Below are 17,041 nucleotides of genomic sequence, written 5' to 3' on the forward strand. Positions count from 1 at the left end.
GAGAAACCATTATCTTTATCTGTACTGTCAAAATAAATAATGACTTTTGGCAACAAACTCAACCCCATGAGGTGGGCATCAGGGCCACTCTGCCCTGCACTGAGATTCACACAAAGCAATAATAGCAGGGTCCCAGACTGTCTCACCTTATGTGGATTCCACGTATGGGATGTAAAATTACACTGAAGGCTCAGGTGGCACTTAGGGACGCATGCACACCTTCCTCCATTTAGATCAGACCTGGGAGTGCCTGCCCTGTGGGGCAGGGGCTGACGCACAGCCTTGCTAAGAATTCCAGGGCAGCAGGAGGACAGGCGGGTGCGAAGTGCTGCGGGGGCTCGGGCTGCAGAGTGTGGCGTTTCAGTGACTGCACCCCTGGGATCGGCGGAGGGGGGAGGGGGGATGTCAGGTGTGTTACATCGTTTTCCCATTTCAGGGCTAGATTGTGTGAAACTTTCTCTTAGCCAGAGGTTCAAACGAGGCAAGAGCTGTAATTTGAATTTTGCTGATTTGTTGAGTAACACATTTTAAAAAGTTTGATGTTGAGGTAACATTTGGAAGATTTGCTGTTTCTAGTAAGAGTCAACCCTGTAGGAGCTGACAGTGTGGACTTCTGAGTCACCGTAGTTCTCTGGAAGCGCCAAAGAGCACGCCTGCTTAGATGTTAGGACGGGCATTTTGGCCAGCTTCCATGTGTTCCTGCCTCACCGCGAGAACCAAAAAGAGTAAGGATGTACAGTGTGAATGTCTGTTCAATGTAAAGTCACCCTGTCTGCCCACCTCTCTTCACTGGCTCCAGTAAGTAACCTGGATCATTTTCTGAGAACATAATAATGCCGTCGACTTATGTTCCATTTCACTTCCTAAAGAGGTAGGGAAGACATCAGTGGGAAAGGCTGTGATTAGTGATGTCTCATGTGGGCACTGGAGGGAGAATGGGAGGGTTCTCTCTCTGCAGTAGAGAGGCATTTAGCCCCATTTTCAGGGAGTTAAACCAGATAAAGAGTGATCTACATACAGTTCCAAAACTGCATCAGAGCTAGAATTAGAATCTGGGTCCCTGCCCTGCAGAAACCCAAGTGGTTGCTGTAATGTAGACCAGGGGTCAGCAAACTACAGGCAGTGGGCCAAATCTGGCCCACAGCTCGTTTTTGTAAATAAAGTTTTATTGGAACACAGCCACATTCACGCGTTTACCTCTTGTCTATTTTACACTCCAGCGTGAGAGTTGAGTTGTGGTGACAGAGACGTTACAAGCCACAGAGCCTAAAATAATTACTGTCTGGCCCATTTTAGAATAGGTTTGCTGGCCTCTGGTGTAAACACTAGGTGCATCATTTCAGGAACCAGCTGTAATCCATTGACCGACCTTGAACCTGCTTCCTTTGATCTCCTCTCCCTTTCTTCCTGGCTGTTATCTGTGACATGAGATCTTTTCCACCACTAACGGGAATACCTTATGAAGCAGGCTTTCCAGGACCGTGGTGGAATAATCACTTATGATAAAAAGTTGTAAATGTTGGTTTCAAATGCCTCCGTCTGTTTTACTGTCTAATTTAACATCGGCCCTGAAAATGTAGCCAAGTGAAGAGAGCTTATCTTGCCTGCTCTCCGCCTTTGAAGACTGGTTTTATTTTTGAAGCCTTTAACAGGTACTGGTTTAATAGACTTCGGCTGTCTTAAGTTCTCCTCGCCCCAGAGGGCAGCCCGAGGGGTAAGCCGACCCTGGACAGAGGTGGACGCCGCGTGATCTGGCCGCCACACGTTTCCCCCTGGTCCCGGAACTGCAGAATCGGTCTCGTTTTTTTTGGTGGCAGAGAAAGGCCGGAGTGCTCCTTTGATGAGGCCAGGTAGAGGCACTCTGCTCCCCTTCTCTTTCCTCACTCTCTTGTAAACTTAAGGGCAACCCTTTGCAGCTTCGGTTCCCTAAGAATAAAGGTAGTCATTCCTCCTGTCGATGTAGGTCTTATTATAAAGACATGATCCCAAAGGAACTGGTCTCTTCTTTCCATCCAGAATATCCAGGAGTGAGAACTTGAGCTTCATCTGCCTTATTTGCTGAGAGTGGCCCACAAAGCTCTTTGCAAATTTGCCGCTCACGCAGGACTCTGGGAAGCTGGTACAAAATTGAGGCCTCGCTGAGGCCGATGATGCAAACCAGTCTGAGTGGAACAGGAAATAGCGAGCCAGCATTCGGATCTAGCCAGGCTTTGCTGAAGGGTTACCCATTGAATCTGGGGTAGTGCGCTTAAACTTCTGCTGGGAGAGCCTCTCGGCTGGGCTGTGTAGACCTGCTCCCTTGGGTTTGCCTAGTGGCTTCTCTGCTTCCCAGCTGTGTGACCTTGGGCAAATTCCAGCAGATCTCTGAGCCCCAGTTTCTTCCACTATAAAGTAGAGACGATGATAGTACCTACCTCATTAGATTGCTGTGTGATTTCATGGGGACCTCACCCAGGGCCTGCTACATACAGGTGTTCCGTAATTGGTCAGCTGCGGTTCGGAAGAACTGGGACAAGAACCCAGAGGTTGTAAAGATGAGGGTGGACCTTCTTGGAAACTGGGCAGTTAGTTATGTTAAAGGAGTAACATGATGACCACCCATGTTGCATGTGGCGTTAAAAGCGTGGACAGTTTCATACAAGTGGAACACTGGGTTGAATGAGGGCAGCAAACACATCTTCACACCTGTCCGCTCTCGAGGAGGAGGTGGGAGCGCTTCCCCTGAGCACTGCCTCTTTGCTCTAACCATGACGGATGATTGTCTGGAGGGGATGTTGTGGACAGGCCGGCTACCCTTGATGGGGTGGGGTGGGGTGTGGTGTGGTGGGCTGAGGTCAGGGGCGTGGGCCTGAGTCCCACTTGCTGTGGGAGTGGGAAGGGGAATGTACTCCAGCTGGGTGTGGCTCCATCAGATCTGTAGCTACCCTGAGTCCTGCAGAAGTTTCAGTCTGGGATTTGCTTTGAAGCGTGGCTCCCCAGGATGGCCCAGTCTCCCTGTGGCTGGGTTTGACACTCTCCAGCTGGAGCAGGCTTGTTTCACACACAAAGCTAAGAGTGAGAGCTCTGAGTCAGCCCTTTGTTCGTGAGAGAGGAGTTGAGGCTGCCTGTTTGCACTGACATGTGGCAGAGGAAGAGACAGAAACCAGTCAGTCATTGATGTATTCATTCATTCTTTTTCCAGAGCACCCCCTGCAAACTAGATCCTGAGCCTGGCTCTGAGGATACAAATATGACTAATAAAAATATGAACTTGTTTTATTGAGCAGCTGCTACATGTCAGGTCACATCCGCCCATGGGGCATAGGAACCTCACACTCGGCTTTATAGACGGGGCTCTAAGCTGTAAGTGGTGTACGGGGATTTGAACTCAGGCAGGGCGAGGCACATGGCGTGTTCTTCTTTAGTGTTGTGCTACTCTTGGCCTTGGGTGGAGTTACCAGGCTCTAGAGAGACATCTAACACAGTGGGATTCTTGCTCTGTGAGGGAAGGGAGGCAGTCCTGCAAGAGAGCAGAGCTGTGTGGACAAGGAGTTCAGAAAGAGTTTGATCAGGGCTCTGGGCTATAGCACAGAGACACCAGCCCTGGAAGAGAAGGTGGCATGTCCATCCTCAGCAGCTGGGAACAGCAGTGTTTGAGCCCCAGGGACCTCTGAAGCCACTGTGGGCTTGGTCGTTTGTGTCTGGCAGTGCTGCCATGGGGCACTTGGCAAACTCTTCTTTCCATCACGTTCTCTGATGGAACTCATTTGCTTGTATTGTTTTCTTCTGTTTAAATCCCAAATCTGTGTCCAGCCTCAGCCCTTGTGAATTCAGCCTGTATTTATTCTTCGTGATTCATTCAAAACTATTTATTGAGCACCTGTTATGTGGCTCACATGACTCCGGTGGCTGGAGACACAATAGACAAACATGCCTGCCTTCACGGAGGCACATCCAGGTGGGAAGAGGACATGTTGAACTAGAAATAAGCAAAATACTGGGTATATTAGAAGATAATTAGAGCTATCAAGAAGAATGAAGCAAGCAAGGGAGTGGAAAGTGTGTGTGTGTGTGTGTGTGTGGAAAGAGAGAGAGAGAGAGAGAGAAGGAGCTTGTGGTTTTAGGGAGTGTGGCCAGGGCAGCCTCATTGAGGAGGTGACATGTGAATAAAGACCGGAAGGAAGTAGGGATCTCTGGGGGAAGAGCATTCCAGGCAGTGGCAAAGGCAGGTGCCCGGGTCCTGAGCAGGAGTCTGCGGGCTGTGTGTGTGTGAGGGCCGTGTGCGGTGAACATGTGAGGCAGAGGAGGAGAAAGTGAGGCTGCAAGGTGGGTGTGTGGCAGATCGCACGGGCCTTGGAGGCTACTGTGGGGACTTAGTCCTAAGTGAGACACGAGAGCCCTTGTTTGAGTTTTAGGCAAAGGAGTCCTGTGAACTGATTTGTTTCTTGCTTTGTTTTGTTTTTAAATTGTGGTAAACTACACATATCACAAAATGTACCATCTTTATCATTTTTTAAGTGTACAGTTCCGTAGTGCTAAGACCACTCCTGTTGTAAAACTGATCTCCGGAGTTTTTTCTGTCTTGCAAAACTAGGACTCCATACCCATTGAGCAGCTCCACATTCCTGCCTCCCCCAGTCCCCAGCAGCCACACTCTCCTTTCTGTGTCTGTGTATCTGACTACGCTAGATACCTCACGGAAGTGGAATCATACAGTATTTGTCTTTTTTGTGACTGGCTTTTTTCACTTAGCATAATGTCCTCAAGATTCATCCATGTTGGAGCATGTGTCGGAATTTCCTTTTGAAGGCTGAATAATAGTCCATTGTATGTGTCCGTCACATTGTGTTTATCCATCCTTCCATTGACGCACTCTTGGGTTGCTTCACCTTTTGGCTGTTGTGAGTAATGCTGATATGAACGTGGGCATACAAACATCTCTTTGAGATCTGCTTTCAGTTCTTTCGGATATGTACCCAGAAGTAGGATTGCTGGATCGTATGGTAATTCGATGCATAACTTTTTGAGGAATCACCTTACCATTTTCTTCAGCAGCTGGAAAGTTTCTCTACATCCTCGCCCACACTTTTTATTCCTCTTTTTTTTTTTTTTTTAAAGATTTTATTTATTTCCTTTTTCTTTCCAAAGCCTCCTGGTACATAGTTGTATATTCTTAGTTGTGGGTCCTTCTGGTTGTGGCATGTGGGATGCCGCCTCAGCATGGCTTGATGAGCAGTGCCATGTCCGCACCCAGGATCTGACCCGGCGAAACCCCAGGCCGTGGAAGCAGAGAGCGCAAACTTAACCACTCGGCCACAGGGCCATCCCCTCCTGTTTTTTTTTAAATAGTAGCCATCCTATGGGTGTGAGGTGGTATCCTATTGCATTTCCCTAATGATTAGTGATGTTGAACATCTTTTCATGTGCTCGTTGGCCTCTTGTATATCTTCTTTGGAGGAACATCTATTTAATTCCTTTGCCCTTTTTTTAATTGGGTTGTTTGGGGTTTTTTGGTTGTTGAGTCGTAGGAGTTCTTTATATATCCTAGATATTAACCCCTTATCAAATATATGACTTGCAGATGTTTTCTCCCATTCTGTGGGATGCCTTAATAGGATCACTCTGGCTGCTGGATTCGGAATAGGCCATAAGTGGGCAAGGACAGAAGGTATAGCCAGTAGCCTGCTAACCTGGTAATCTGAACATTTCCAAACAAGAAAATTTAGGATCACCCCCTGCCCCCAAGCTGTCATCTCCAGATCCTGGGCGTCCCTCTTATTCTTTTGTGTCTGTCTCTCTGTTGCTGCCACCTCTCACTTGGACCACTATGACATAGATTCCCTACTCCTCAGCTTGGCCTGTGGGGCATTTCCTGACGTGGTCCCACCTGCCCTCCCAGCTCCATGACCTGACCCCAGCCTCTGCCCTGCCTGTCCCCTCCCAGCATCAGCATTCTGCCCTCTGAAACTGGCCCCAGCAGCCTCTTCCCGGCAGAATTCAACACTGTGCCCCCTCACTCCCCGCTCACTTCTTCCATCCTGCTTCTGTAACCCTCACTCCCACGCCCCGTTGTCTCTCATCTCCATGGCTGCCTCCTCTGCTAAATGGAGAACTCTTTCCAGCGTGTGAAAGAGAACTGTCTTCATCACAGAGTGGGCCTGGCACAGAGCAGGGGCCCAGACAGGTTTGGTTTAGTGACTAAATGGACTGACAAGAAAGAAGAAGAAAGTGCGAGACAAAAGGCAGTAAGGAGAGAGAGGCGGGGTGGTGGGAGAAGTGTCGGGGGCTCACAGCTGTCCTGTGGCCCCTTCGACTGTGCACGGTCCCTCTTTGTGTGACTTTGGGTCCACAGCACCCCTTCCTTCTTTCAGGCCCTCTTTTCCTGGCTCCCTGGCACTGCATTCAGAGTTCCTGGAGGAGGCTCAGCTCCGTTGCCTTTATTTCTTGTTCTTTTTTTCCCCCATACTTTACATAATAAAGGTTTTCCTTTATTTTCTTCTTTCCTTTCTTTTTCTTTTGGAGTCAGAAAACTGAAGAGACTATCTTTATTAAGAACTTAATAAAGAACTCAAAGGAAATAGCTTTGGGGGGCAGGGAAGGGATGTGAAGGGAAAAGTGGGCTTTCATTCTAGGGAGATTCGCTGCCGTGGAGATGTGCCCTTGTAAATGGATTTTTGGGTTCAGGGCCTGGGAGAGTTGTGAAAAAAAACAAAGGAGTCGGCGAGAAGGCCCAGAGCTTCTGGGAAAGAGGGCCTTGTTTATGCCTGTTGGAACTGATTTGGTCAAGTGTTTGTTTAAAAGAGATGCCACTTGGTAAGCGAGGCCTGGCTTACTTGTGTTGTGTTCAAGAATGCTTTGATTGGCCGGAGCCCCTGACACTGTTTACTCAGAAACTGGCCTGAGTGAGTGCCTGGAACCCAGAGCCCCAGCGCTACCACCCAGTAGATTCTTAAATCTCTGAATATTGGGATTAGAGCTATGGGGGTTTGAACCTGCCAGGCAGGGCCAAACGCACGAGGGGACAGCCCGTTCCCTCCGGGCTTGGCTACGTTCGTTGTCTTTCTCTTGATTAATAAATATTGGGTGGTTGGTTAGACTGTGGGTTTTTCAGAAAGAGCATTAAAGGTACGAATAAATCCTGGTTGTAAAAGTGGGGGTGAATCTTCTGAACATCAACGTTAGCATCTGCCAGATGCTTAGTGTGGTGTCAGGTTGGATCATCTATTTCCCTGAAATAAGGGGGAGTAGCCCCAACTTCCAGAAGAGGAAACTGAGGAACAAAGCTATCAAGGGGTAGAGTCAGGAGCTTCAGGGGAATGGGTTAGACTCAGCACCGAGCTCCCATTTCCCTTGTTAGGTTGGCAGGATTTTGTCATCTTCTTCTTCTTTTTTTGAATCCCTTGTGCCGGTCTCCACTCCTGGTACATGGTAGGTGTTGGTGAAATGTGAGGTGTGTAACGAAGCGTTAAGTTGGATCAAACTGAACTCTGGGCTCTGGTGCCTGCAGTCTTGTCAGTGATGGGGTGGACAAGGCTCTGAAGATTCGAGATGAGAGCCACGTTAGGAGCTGGCTGGTTGCACCGTGCTCATCCTTATGGGAAGGGCAACAGTGAGTTCTGAGTTCTGGTCCTGCTACTCTCTGCACCATCTACAATATCACCCCTGTGTTGTTGGGGAGAGCAGCTCACACTTAGAACTTGATCGGACAAACCCATCGCAGACAAAGAATTCGCTGTTCTGTCTAGCACCCAGCCAGCAGGTAGTAACTTGACGGAAAGAAGAATGGGAGGTCCCATTTTAGGATGGCAGTGCATTTGTAATTTTCTGAAAGAGCAAAACAGCTAGGAAAAATGTGGGGAAAATAATAGTTTCTTTGCAAAAACACATGCTCAAGGTACCTCCCTTTGTGTATTTTAGGCAACACAATAAGATTCGCAGTGTGGAGGGGAGTCAGCTGAAGGCTTACCTCTCCTTGGAAGTGCTGGATCTGAGTGCCAACAATATCACGGAGATCCGGAGCGCCTGCTTCCCCCTCGGGCTGCCCATCAAGGAGCTGTAAGTGCCTCTGCTCTGCTGTCAGCACCCAGGTCTGGATGCGGAGATGTTTCCTTCTCTTCTTGGCCATGGCCTGGCTGAGTCCATGCGGATGGACGCACACCTCCTTTGGCTTCGCCCAGCAGGGCCGAGAGCAGGGCACCCAGAGCACCGGAAGTTGTCTCCTACTTGCCCAATTAGAGAGCATCTCCAAAACCAGCAGCATTATTCTGACTTTACAGACAGATGAGGAAGCTGAGGCGGGGAGAGATTAAGTAGTAACTTAACAGATTCACCACTGAAGAGGAGATCCTAGCCTTCAAGTATGGATCTCTTTCAGCTACAAAGTCTGCTTTCTTTCCCATGTACTGGACTGCCTTCCAGGAAAGCCTGGAGAAAAGATTCAGGAGTAGCGAGACGAATGACTTTGGAGGGAGACCTCTTTGCTGAGGTTTCACCTGTCAATCTTATCTTTCTAGCACCATGCACTCTTTATAAATACATCATTTGGTTGAATTGAGGGGGCAGTTACTCCATTCTGTGGGTTCTCAGAACCTTCTGGATTTCCTTGTAGGTCTGTTTCACTTTTTCCCCATTTTCATGCCCCATCTCACACCCAGTGGATGGTAGATGGGAGGAAAAACAGTTAAAACGTATTTAACCCACTGCCTGTTTGTAGAAAAATGTTGCTTGAGGGAAGAAACTGAAAACCAGGCTAAAGAGACATTTTCACATGACACGTGAGTTTTCATTCCCTGCATTGTTACTGTTCCTGAGTAATTTTTGAGATCGTTGTGAGGCTGGTTTAGGGGTCGTTGTGACCCATGTGTTCAGGGAGGCCAAGGCTTGGCACAAATTTTCCAAGACTCCCAAGAAGAAGAGTGATTTCTTTCTTAGGCTGCATCAAGGCATCAGAATTGGAAACGGGAGGCCGTGGCCTTCGTTAAGTCAATGCAGCAGCTCTCGGCCCCAACGAGGGAAAGGTGTCCAGCTGCCATCTGGCATTTCTTGCTTGGGACAAAGAACCCAGCAACTGCTAAACTGAATTGCACTGACCTTCTCTCTCTGCACGAAAGCAGGAGGGACTTTTAAGTTTGGCAGAGACTGGCCGGCATATCTTCATCACACAGACTGTTCTTCTTTAATCTGGAGTGTTAAGAACAAACAGTCCAGCTCTGTTTGCAAAGAATCCTCATGTGCTCTGTCCTGGGCCGCTGCCTGATGGAGAGATGCAAAATGCCTCCTTCCCTTCCCCCTATGTGGTAGAAACAAGACTCTCTCTGGTCTTTTTCCTTTTTGCTTAAGCCACAAAAAGCAGCATTTGTCCGGGGAAGGGAGCAGGATAGGTGTTGGGGGTGACTTCTCATAGGAAGACCATATTGTCCCTGACTTTTCTCTCTTTTCCCTTCTTTTTGTCTTCTTATTGCTTGATATAATTTACACACAATGGGACACGCAGACCTTAGCCATATACGGCAGTGCGTTTTGAGGGGAGGTGCCCTTTATGCACATGAACCTGTTAAGTGGATGTCCCATTGAAGTATTGCCTGTTTTCTTAAGGGACTTCAGGCAGGTCTCTTTAACTAGAGCGTTTCTTTGACGCATTTAAAATTGTTAAAATGAATTGGTTTACACACATTTATTACATAAGTCGTATAATGAGACCCACTTCAGAACTAAAAGCTCTTTCCCCAAATTGTGAATCCACTCTGCCCTAGCCTTGCAGTTGACTTTGTGCTTCCTAGGGCTTTTCCCACTAACCTTGAACCCTAACCCTTGGGTGGTGGGTGTTGAAGAAAGAGGTGGCCACCATGTGGTCGGGCTGGCGTGTGAGAGAGGCAGGGAGTAGAGGTGAGTGACTTCCTCCCCCACCCTCCTGGGGTTGCCCACTGCCACAAGCACGGTGTGCCGTGGGCTAAAACAAGGCCCCATCAAGGCCTGAGGTGGACAGTCCTGACACTTGCATTTCCCTGGCTCCTCCATCTGGGAGTGAAGATGCCCTTCACAGCCTTGGGATGCCAAATAGCTCGTTGGAAACCTGTCCCTGTGGGTGTGTTTTCGCTTATTTTCCCAACTCGGCTGAGTCTGGTGTCTGTAACGGAATGAGGAAGGCCTCCTCCTGACCGCTGCATTTTCTCTCCTGAATCATTCCAGCAACCTGGCCAGCAACCGGATCGGCACCCTGGAGTCGGGAGCATTTGATGGTCTGTCACGGTCGCTGCTAACGCTTCGCCTGAGCAAAAACAGGATCACCCAGCTTCCTGTGAAAGCATTCAAGTTACCCAGGCTGACACAACTGTGAGTACAGAAACCTGCACTTTAATTAAGGTTAGCCAAACTTTATGGAGGCCAGATTTCCCCATGGACCTCGTACCAAATGCAGCCCCTTTCCCGCTCCCCCCGCTCAAGCTCTGCATAAACTATCATTAATGGCCCTATAGCAACACCTAATAAAAGCAAATTAGAAGCTGGGTCTGGTGCCTGCGGGCCGCCTAAGGTTGCTGAGGAAAAGATCCACTGAGGAAATATATGCTTGTCCTCATTGGCACTTTGCAAAATGAAATGAGGGATACTGCTGGTTACCTGATCCTGGCTAATGGGTAGGGCTGTGTGGGTTGGGTTCCGTATTTATCTTAGGGGTTCCTGTGTTTTTTTTAAAGGTACCCATAAAATCTGAACCGTGGACATTACGGTGTCCAATGCTTCTTGAGCAGTTTGAGAAGAAGTTCATGTAGGCAGAGGTAGTAAGTGAGAAATGGGCCATTGTCTTCATCTCCTAAATCTTAGAAGGTAGTTGGCTTAGGATTTTTTTCTAAAGAAAGGATTTGTTTGTTTAGTTTTTTGATGACCAGAACTGAGTGCCATCCTTGAATGGTGTACAAGGTCTGGAGTCAAGAAAACCTCTATTTAGCAGAACCTGATGGACTATTGTTTGTTCCCTGGGTTTTTGTTTTTTTGTGTCCTCTTTGTAGCAGAAGAGTGTACCTCAGGAAAAGAAGCCACTATTGGAGATTTGGTTTAAACAGAACAAAACAATTGTTCAGGGCCAGGTTTGGCAGCAAGACAGGGTGTGCCCCAGCACTCTCACTGCCTGTGTTCACAGGTGTGTGCACACACACACACAGCACACAGCGCGCGCGCACACACACACACACACACACACAGCATGCAGGCCCTGCTCTCTTCAGTCCTGGAGAAGGTCCCTGGATGCTCAGGAGGTGGTGTGGGGCAGGGTCATGAGACACGACAGAAGTATTTGGGGAAAACCAAGGGCTCTCTGGTTAGCCCTGTGTTCCCTTGCTCCTTCCCCCAGTGTCACTGAGGGATCCAGCCCACCCACATTCCTGAAATCTTTTGGTTAACGGAGGTTTATCATGCTGGGGCTAGAAGCCAAATGCGTGTGCTTCATGGTGTGTCTGGATCCCTCCTCCCCCTATAGGCAGTAACTTCTCTCCGGAAATAGAGATCCTATTAACGCCTCCAGTGGAAAGTGTCATTGCCATCTGATATCCAGTGGTTAGATTTGTCCTGGGTTGAGACATCTGGTGTGGATTCCTGTTGCTGAGCTGAGAGACAGCTCACCTAAGACGTTCACATCCTGAGTCATACCCACCCCCTCACTGCACAGTCATGGCTATTCAGGAAGGAAATGGGAGCACTCGCTCATTCAGGGGCATGGTAGGACTGGCTTCTGGGGAGCTCTGTGCCCTCCTCTCTCGTTCACCAGCGGTGGCCTATGAGTGTCAGGGCCTGCATGGCGGGCAGGGGTGGCCATGAGATGCACAGTGGGCTCCCACTGTATGTCCAGGCCTCGCTGAACCTCTTCACCGGGATTTTCCCTGCTGGCTTGGAAACCCAGCTGGGACTGTGTGGGAATGGTTGTAGGGGTGTGTGTGTAGGGGACACTCTGAACCCGCTGGCTTCATCTCTTTAGGGACCTCAATCGGAATCGGATTCGGCTGATCGAGGGCCTGACGTTCCAGGGGCTCGACAGTTTGGAGGTGCTGAAGCTTCAGCGAAACAACATCAGCAAGCTGACGGACGGGGCTTTCTGGGGGCTGTCCAAGATGCATGTGCTGTGAGTGTGGGGCTGGGTTCGCGTGGCTGTGGCTTTGCTCGGGCGTTGAGGTCTCGCCCGTGGTCTGTTTGCATCACACATGCATGTGTTCATTCAGCCCCCTGCCTCGAAGGATTGTTAGGACTTCAGCCGGACCAGCCCCCTACCCTTTGAGACATCAGCTGGGCCCAACTCAGTGTCTTTGGGACTTTGCAAAATCTAAGGGTGTTTTCCTCCCAGGTTCAGAACATCTCTTGGGGTTAGTTTTTCATGGATTTGGTCAAGTGAGTTGGTTGGTGAAGATGGAAGAGGGAGCCGTTTTTCTAGGGCTTCTCTCCCCTCCCATCCCCCCCACCCCCGCTTCCTTAGTGAACAGTGGGACCTCAGAGCAGGCTCCCTTCCCACATCCTCTCCTCTCTCCCACTCGCTACAGGAAGTTCCCTCTCTCCCCGATTTGGGTTTGACCGTCTGCCTTGATGTGCAGGTGGGCCAAAAATGCATAGTTCATCCTGAGACATTTATTTATGTTTTGTGAGCTAATCAAGCCACTCAGTGCAGATGTTCCACTTTTATCAAGGGAGCAGTGTCTCCAGCCAGATGTGCACAATCGCAGAACTTGCTCTCCTGCCAGAGTAACGTAAAACAGCCACCAAAAAGCTTACAGAAAAGGCAGTTACCAACCTTCAATTGTGAAACAGTTAAATTTGTTTATTTTTAATCAAAAGTAACGTATCCTCATAGTTGAGTAAAGTCAGATAGTACAGGAAGCAGTCGTTGCTGCTGACCCCCCTTCCCCCCAGTTTGACTCCCAAGGGGCAGTCACTTCTCATCATTTCTCTTTTTTTTTTTTCTGTTTTTGGGTTTTGCTCGTGGTTACGTCCAAGTTAATGCACTTACACCACTATCTTGATTTGTCAGCTTGAGATTTCTCACTTTATGGTCAAGGATTTAACTTGCTCAAGACGCCCACCCCTGCCCCCTAGTCACTATAAGTTATATCATGATGTTTGTATCTTTTATGGGCTATTTTGTAACTGAAACAAAAACCAAAAACCCTAGGTCCCGTTCCATCCATTCTCTGTGCATCCTCATTATCAAATTGTCTCTCGATGACCCCGCCCCTGCTGCTCACTCTCCTTGTCTACCTTTTTTTTTTTTTTTTTGAGGAAGATTAGCCCTGAGCTAACATCTGCTGCCAATCCTCTTTTTTGCTGAGGAAGACTGGCCCTGAACTAACATCCGTAGCCATCTTCTTCTACTTTATATGTGGGACACCTACCACAGCATGGCTTGCCAAGTCGTGCCATGTCCGTACCCAGGATCCGAACCAGTGAACCCTGGGCCGCCAAAGTGGAACCTGCACACTTAACTGCTGCGCCACCAGGCCGGCCCCTCCTCATCCGCCTTTGATCAGCTGTACCTCTGTTCTTATGTGTTCAAGACACTTTTACATGACATTGTTAAAACTCATTTTGGACTGTGAAATCCAGGTGAACTGAGATTAAAGGAGAATTCTCAGAAGAAAATGGAGTTAGCACATACCATTTGGTTTTATGTTGGACAAATTCATACAAATTGCGGGTGATGAATTGCCTTAGAGATTATTTATAAATTATGTTCTCACCTTTTGAGCAGAGGCAGAACGATGGAGATAAGCAAAATCTGGTTGCCCAAAGCCCTTGTGATACTGAATGTGGAGCAACACTTGTTCAAGAGGCCAGTTCTTTGGGGTGGAGTCGTCCTTGGCTAGGGCGTGCAGGGTCGAGAAGCAGGGTCATAACATCCTCACTTAGAAACATGGTGGGAGCTAAGTCCTCAGCACTGTGCTGAAATTCTGGCATGTGTTTTCTTATTTTCTTCTCACAGCAGCCCTATACACTGGATGCTTCTTGGATATCTCCATTCTATAGAAGTCCAGGCTCATTCAACCAGCAAAGTGGCAAAACTGGGATTTAAATCAAAGTCGTCTGACCGCAGGTCTGAAGCCGTGACGCTCGGCACTGTGGTCCAGAGCCCACACTTGGCTAGCCAGACTTGGGGTTGAATTCTGGCCCCTCACTACTTGCTAAGCTGTGGAATCTTAGACAAGTTCCCTACCATCTCTCAGCCTCAGTTTCCTCATCCGTAAGATGGGGATAATAATGAGAGCTACCTCCTATTCTCTCTTCTTTCTCTGTCTTTAATGGGCCTTGCTCTCTGCTTGGAACTCCTCTTCCCATTCATGTGCCTGGTTCACTCGTTCTCAGCTAAAAAGGTTGCTTCCAGGAAGCATCCCCTTGCCCTCTGAACTCTCTCTCAGTCTGCCTGGGTAGACTGAGCATCCATGTGGGTTTGCCTGTCTTCTGCACAGGCACACACGCACACACACATGTGCACAGGCACACCCCACAGTTGTCTCGCACACTGTTGTTAGGTCCTCGGTGCTGACCAGTGTCTGACGCAGAGTAGTTGCTCATCTCCTGTCCGTCAGGGAGTGAATGGGCACCTCGGGGAGAGTCTGTCCTCACCCTGCCTGGGGCTGTCGTTGCAGGCACCTGGAGTACAACAGCCTGGTGGAAGTGAACAGCGGCTCGCTCTATGGGCTCACGGCCCTGCACCAGCTCCACCTCAGCAACAACTCCATCTCTCGCATTAACCGCGACGGCTGGAGCTTCTGCCAGAAGCTGCACGAGTTGTAAGTGTCCTCTACCTGTCCGTGAATACTCCAGAGCCCAGGAAGCCCTAGGCTGGCGCATTCCCCAGCACAGTGGACCTGAGGAGGCCTCCGGGGGAGGGTGCTCAGAGGCACGCAGTGGCCTGGTGTGGAGGGAAGCAGAACCCAGCCAGGCAGGCCCCGAGCAGGGCCCTGGGGCCCAGCACACCTCAGTGATCTGAGCTTTGCTCCTTCCTGGTCTCCTCTCTGTGTCCCCGTCCCCTGCTTTCAGATTAGCGGCGGTGCAAGGGTAGCTCTAGGTCCCTGCAGGGAGCCCTTACCCCCAGGGGCTTCTTGGCCTTAGAGAAAGTTCCCAAGGTAGAGTGCTCTCTTGTAGAGGGGCAGCCTACAGAAGTGTTCTCCCTGCAACTGTTCGGAGAGCGACTGTACGTTAATGGCTACCCCAAGTAGCATGCGCTTCTTTAGTGAAAGGGGTTATTTGGGCTCAAACACACAAAGGACAGCGAACCCGAGAGATGACACATGACAGTGGGAGAATTTACATGTCCTCGTAGTTCTGCCGGGCACTTGGCTCCTCCTTTTCCCCACCCTGCATTCCCGGGGCCTGGCGACGAGGCTCCTGTGCTGATGTGGATGTGTGTTTACACTTCCCTTACGGAGATTCCCGGATAGCTGGGACGGGGGTCTTCTGAGCTGGTGCCCGTGGTTCCCGACACCAGTAGTGACAGGCTCTCTCCTGGGTGCTGAAGGGCCGGGCCTGGGCTGTCCTGCCACATCGGGGTGGGTCACTGATAATGAAAGCAGCCTTGCCAGGGACTCAGCAGACATATCCATGTGCCCTTGTCTCTGTCCCATGTCCAGAAGGTTGGTTGTTTTGAAGGAAAAAAGTAGATCCCCACCATGTTTGCTGTTTCCGTTTAATGTGCTGAAGGTTTGTCAGTTCTAGGTTAGTCCATTACGTATGTTTAATTTTTTTGAGAGGAATTTGGGTGCGTTTTCTTTTTCCCGAGGCTTGACTATAGGAAAAGACTGACGCACTGATGTGAACGATCGTTAAGAGTGCCCAGCCTCTGTGCACCCTGGCTCCCTCTTGGCCTCACCAGGCTCACTTGGGGATGTTTAAACTCAGTGTTGAGTCTTGCGGCTGGTGATTTTATCTGTTCTTCCGTGTTCTCCCTCTCCTCGCCTCTCTCCCTTGCCCACCACCCCACACTGACTGCAGTCTGTATTTCAGCGAGTCCATCCTTATCTAATGCAAACAGCAGTGGTCCTGCCCCTTTCCTTGGGCTCCCTTTCCTTGGGTTTTGTGAGTGTGTGTGTGTGTTGGTGTGAACCCTTTGGATTTAGCTTCCTCACCCTTCAGGGCAGTGTCCTTGCACGGTATTCTCTTCTGGTGTTGGATGGCTTCTGACACACTCTTTGCTCAGGCTCTGACCTGCCTCGGGAACTCCCAGGACCCATGGTTTTCTGTCGTGCAGGCCTGGGAGCAGTGGGGAAGTACGAGAGGTCTTCTCAGTCCCCCAGGCCTGAGCCAGTGCGATGACTAAGGGGAGGAGCAGTGCTCTGAGTCACCGGAGGGGCTGCGAGCCCCTGATGTGGAGGCAGCAGTGAAAGGCACGCTCCCGAGGCCCCTCTCTGGCAGGTGGGCAGCGTGACACTGTCTTCTGTGCCCTTTAGAAGGGGCAGAGAAGGTCACAGAAGCATGCCTTGACCAGCATAGCAGTTTGCCCGACATCCAGGTAACCTCGGAGCCAGATTTGGGACTGCTTCCCAGCGTGTATGCCCTGCCCCTCCTTTAAGCTAAGTTCTTTAATTGCAGGTGAGGGTGTAATTTTGGTCTCCTGCCAGGCCTCTGCGACTGACACCATGACTTATTTCTCCAGGAGGGAAAGAATGTTATTCCCTGCTGCCTTTAAAAACTCATTAATCTTCTCCCAATTTATTTTCCTTCTTCCTGCCTCAACCCAAACTTCCCATTTTTCAATGATAGATGACTAATCTGTCAAGTAACCAACCCAGGGCCGTGCCGTGTCAGAGGTTCAGGAGGTGTGCTGGGAGGAAGAAGGTTTGGTTCTGATCATCAGGGAAGGTGTATGATCTGGGGGCACGTTTCCTGTCCTGCTTACGGGAGGGCATCATGTGAACAGGCTGGCTTGGGCGGGGTCAGGGAAGCTCTGATGGGAGACTCCAGGCCCTGGGGCACAGTGCAGGTCAGGTGTAACCTCCTGTGAGGAAGGCTTCCTCCAGGCAGTGGCTCGTGGTGCCCTCTGCTGGCCAATGTCGGGAGTCTATCTGGGCTCCCTTGCTCCCTGTCAGAA

General features: G+C 49.8%; 1 protein-coding gene across 3 annotated transcripts in view; it reads left to right on the forward strand.

The window, feature by feature from the left end:
• LRIG1 (leucine rich repeats and immunoglobulin like domains 1) overlaps window positions 1–17,041 on the forward strand; it is a 114,804-nt gene that overhangs the window by 69,012 nt on the left and 28,751 nt on the right. For all 3 annotated transcript variants that reach the window (XM_008524013.2, XM_070576865.1, XM_070576864.1), the window contains exons 4-7: window positions 7,897–8,034; window positions 10,168–10,311; window positions 11,948–12,091; window positions 14,601–14,744. In XM_008524013.2, the coding sequence (XP_008522235.2) occupies window positions 7,897–8,034; window positions 10,168–10,311; window positions 11,948–12,091; window positions 14,601–14,744 (570 nt within the window). The remainder of the gene's footprint in view (window positions 1–7,896; window positions 8,035–10,167; window positions 10,312–11,947; window positions 12,092–14,600; window positions 14,745–17,041) is intronic.

This window comes from Equus przewalskii, chromosome 15 (assembly GCF_037783145.1).
Source record: "Equus przewalskii isolate Varuska chromosome 15, EquPr2, whole genome shotgun sequence".
Classification (NCBI taxonomy): Eukaryota; Metazoa; Chordata; class Mammalia; order Perissodactyla; family Equidae; genus Equus; species Equus przewalskii.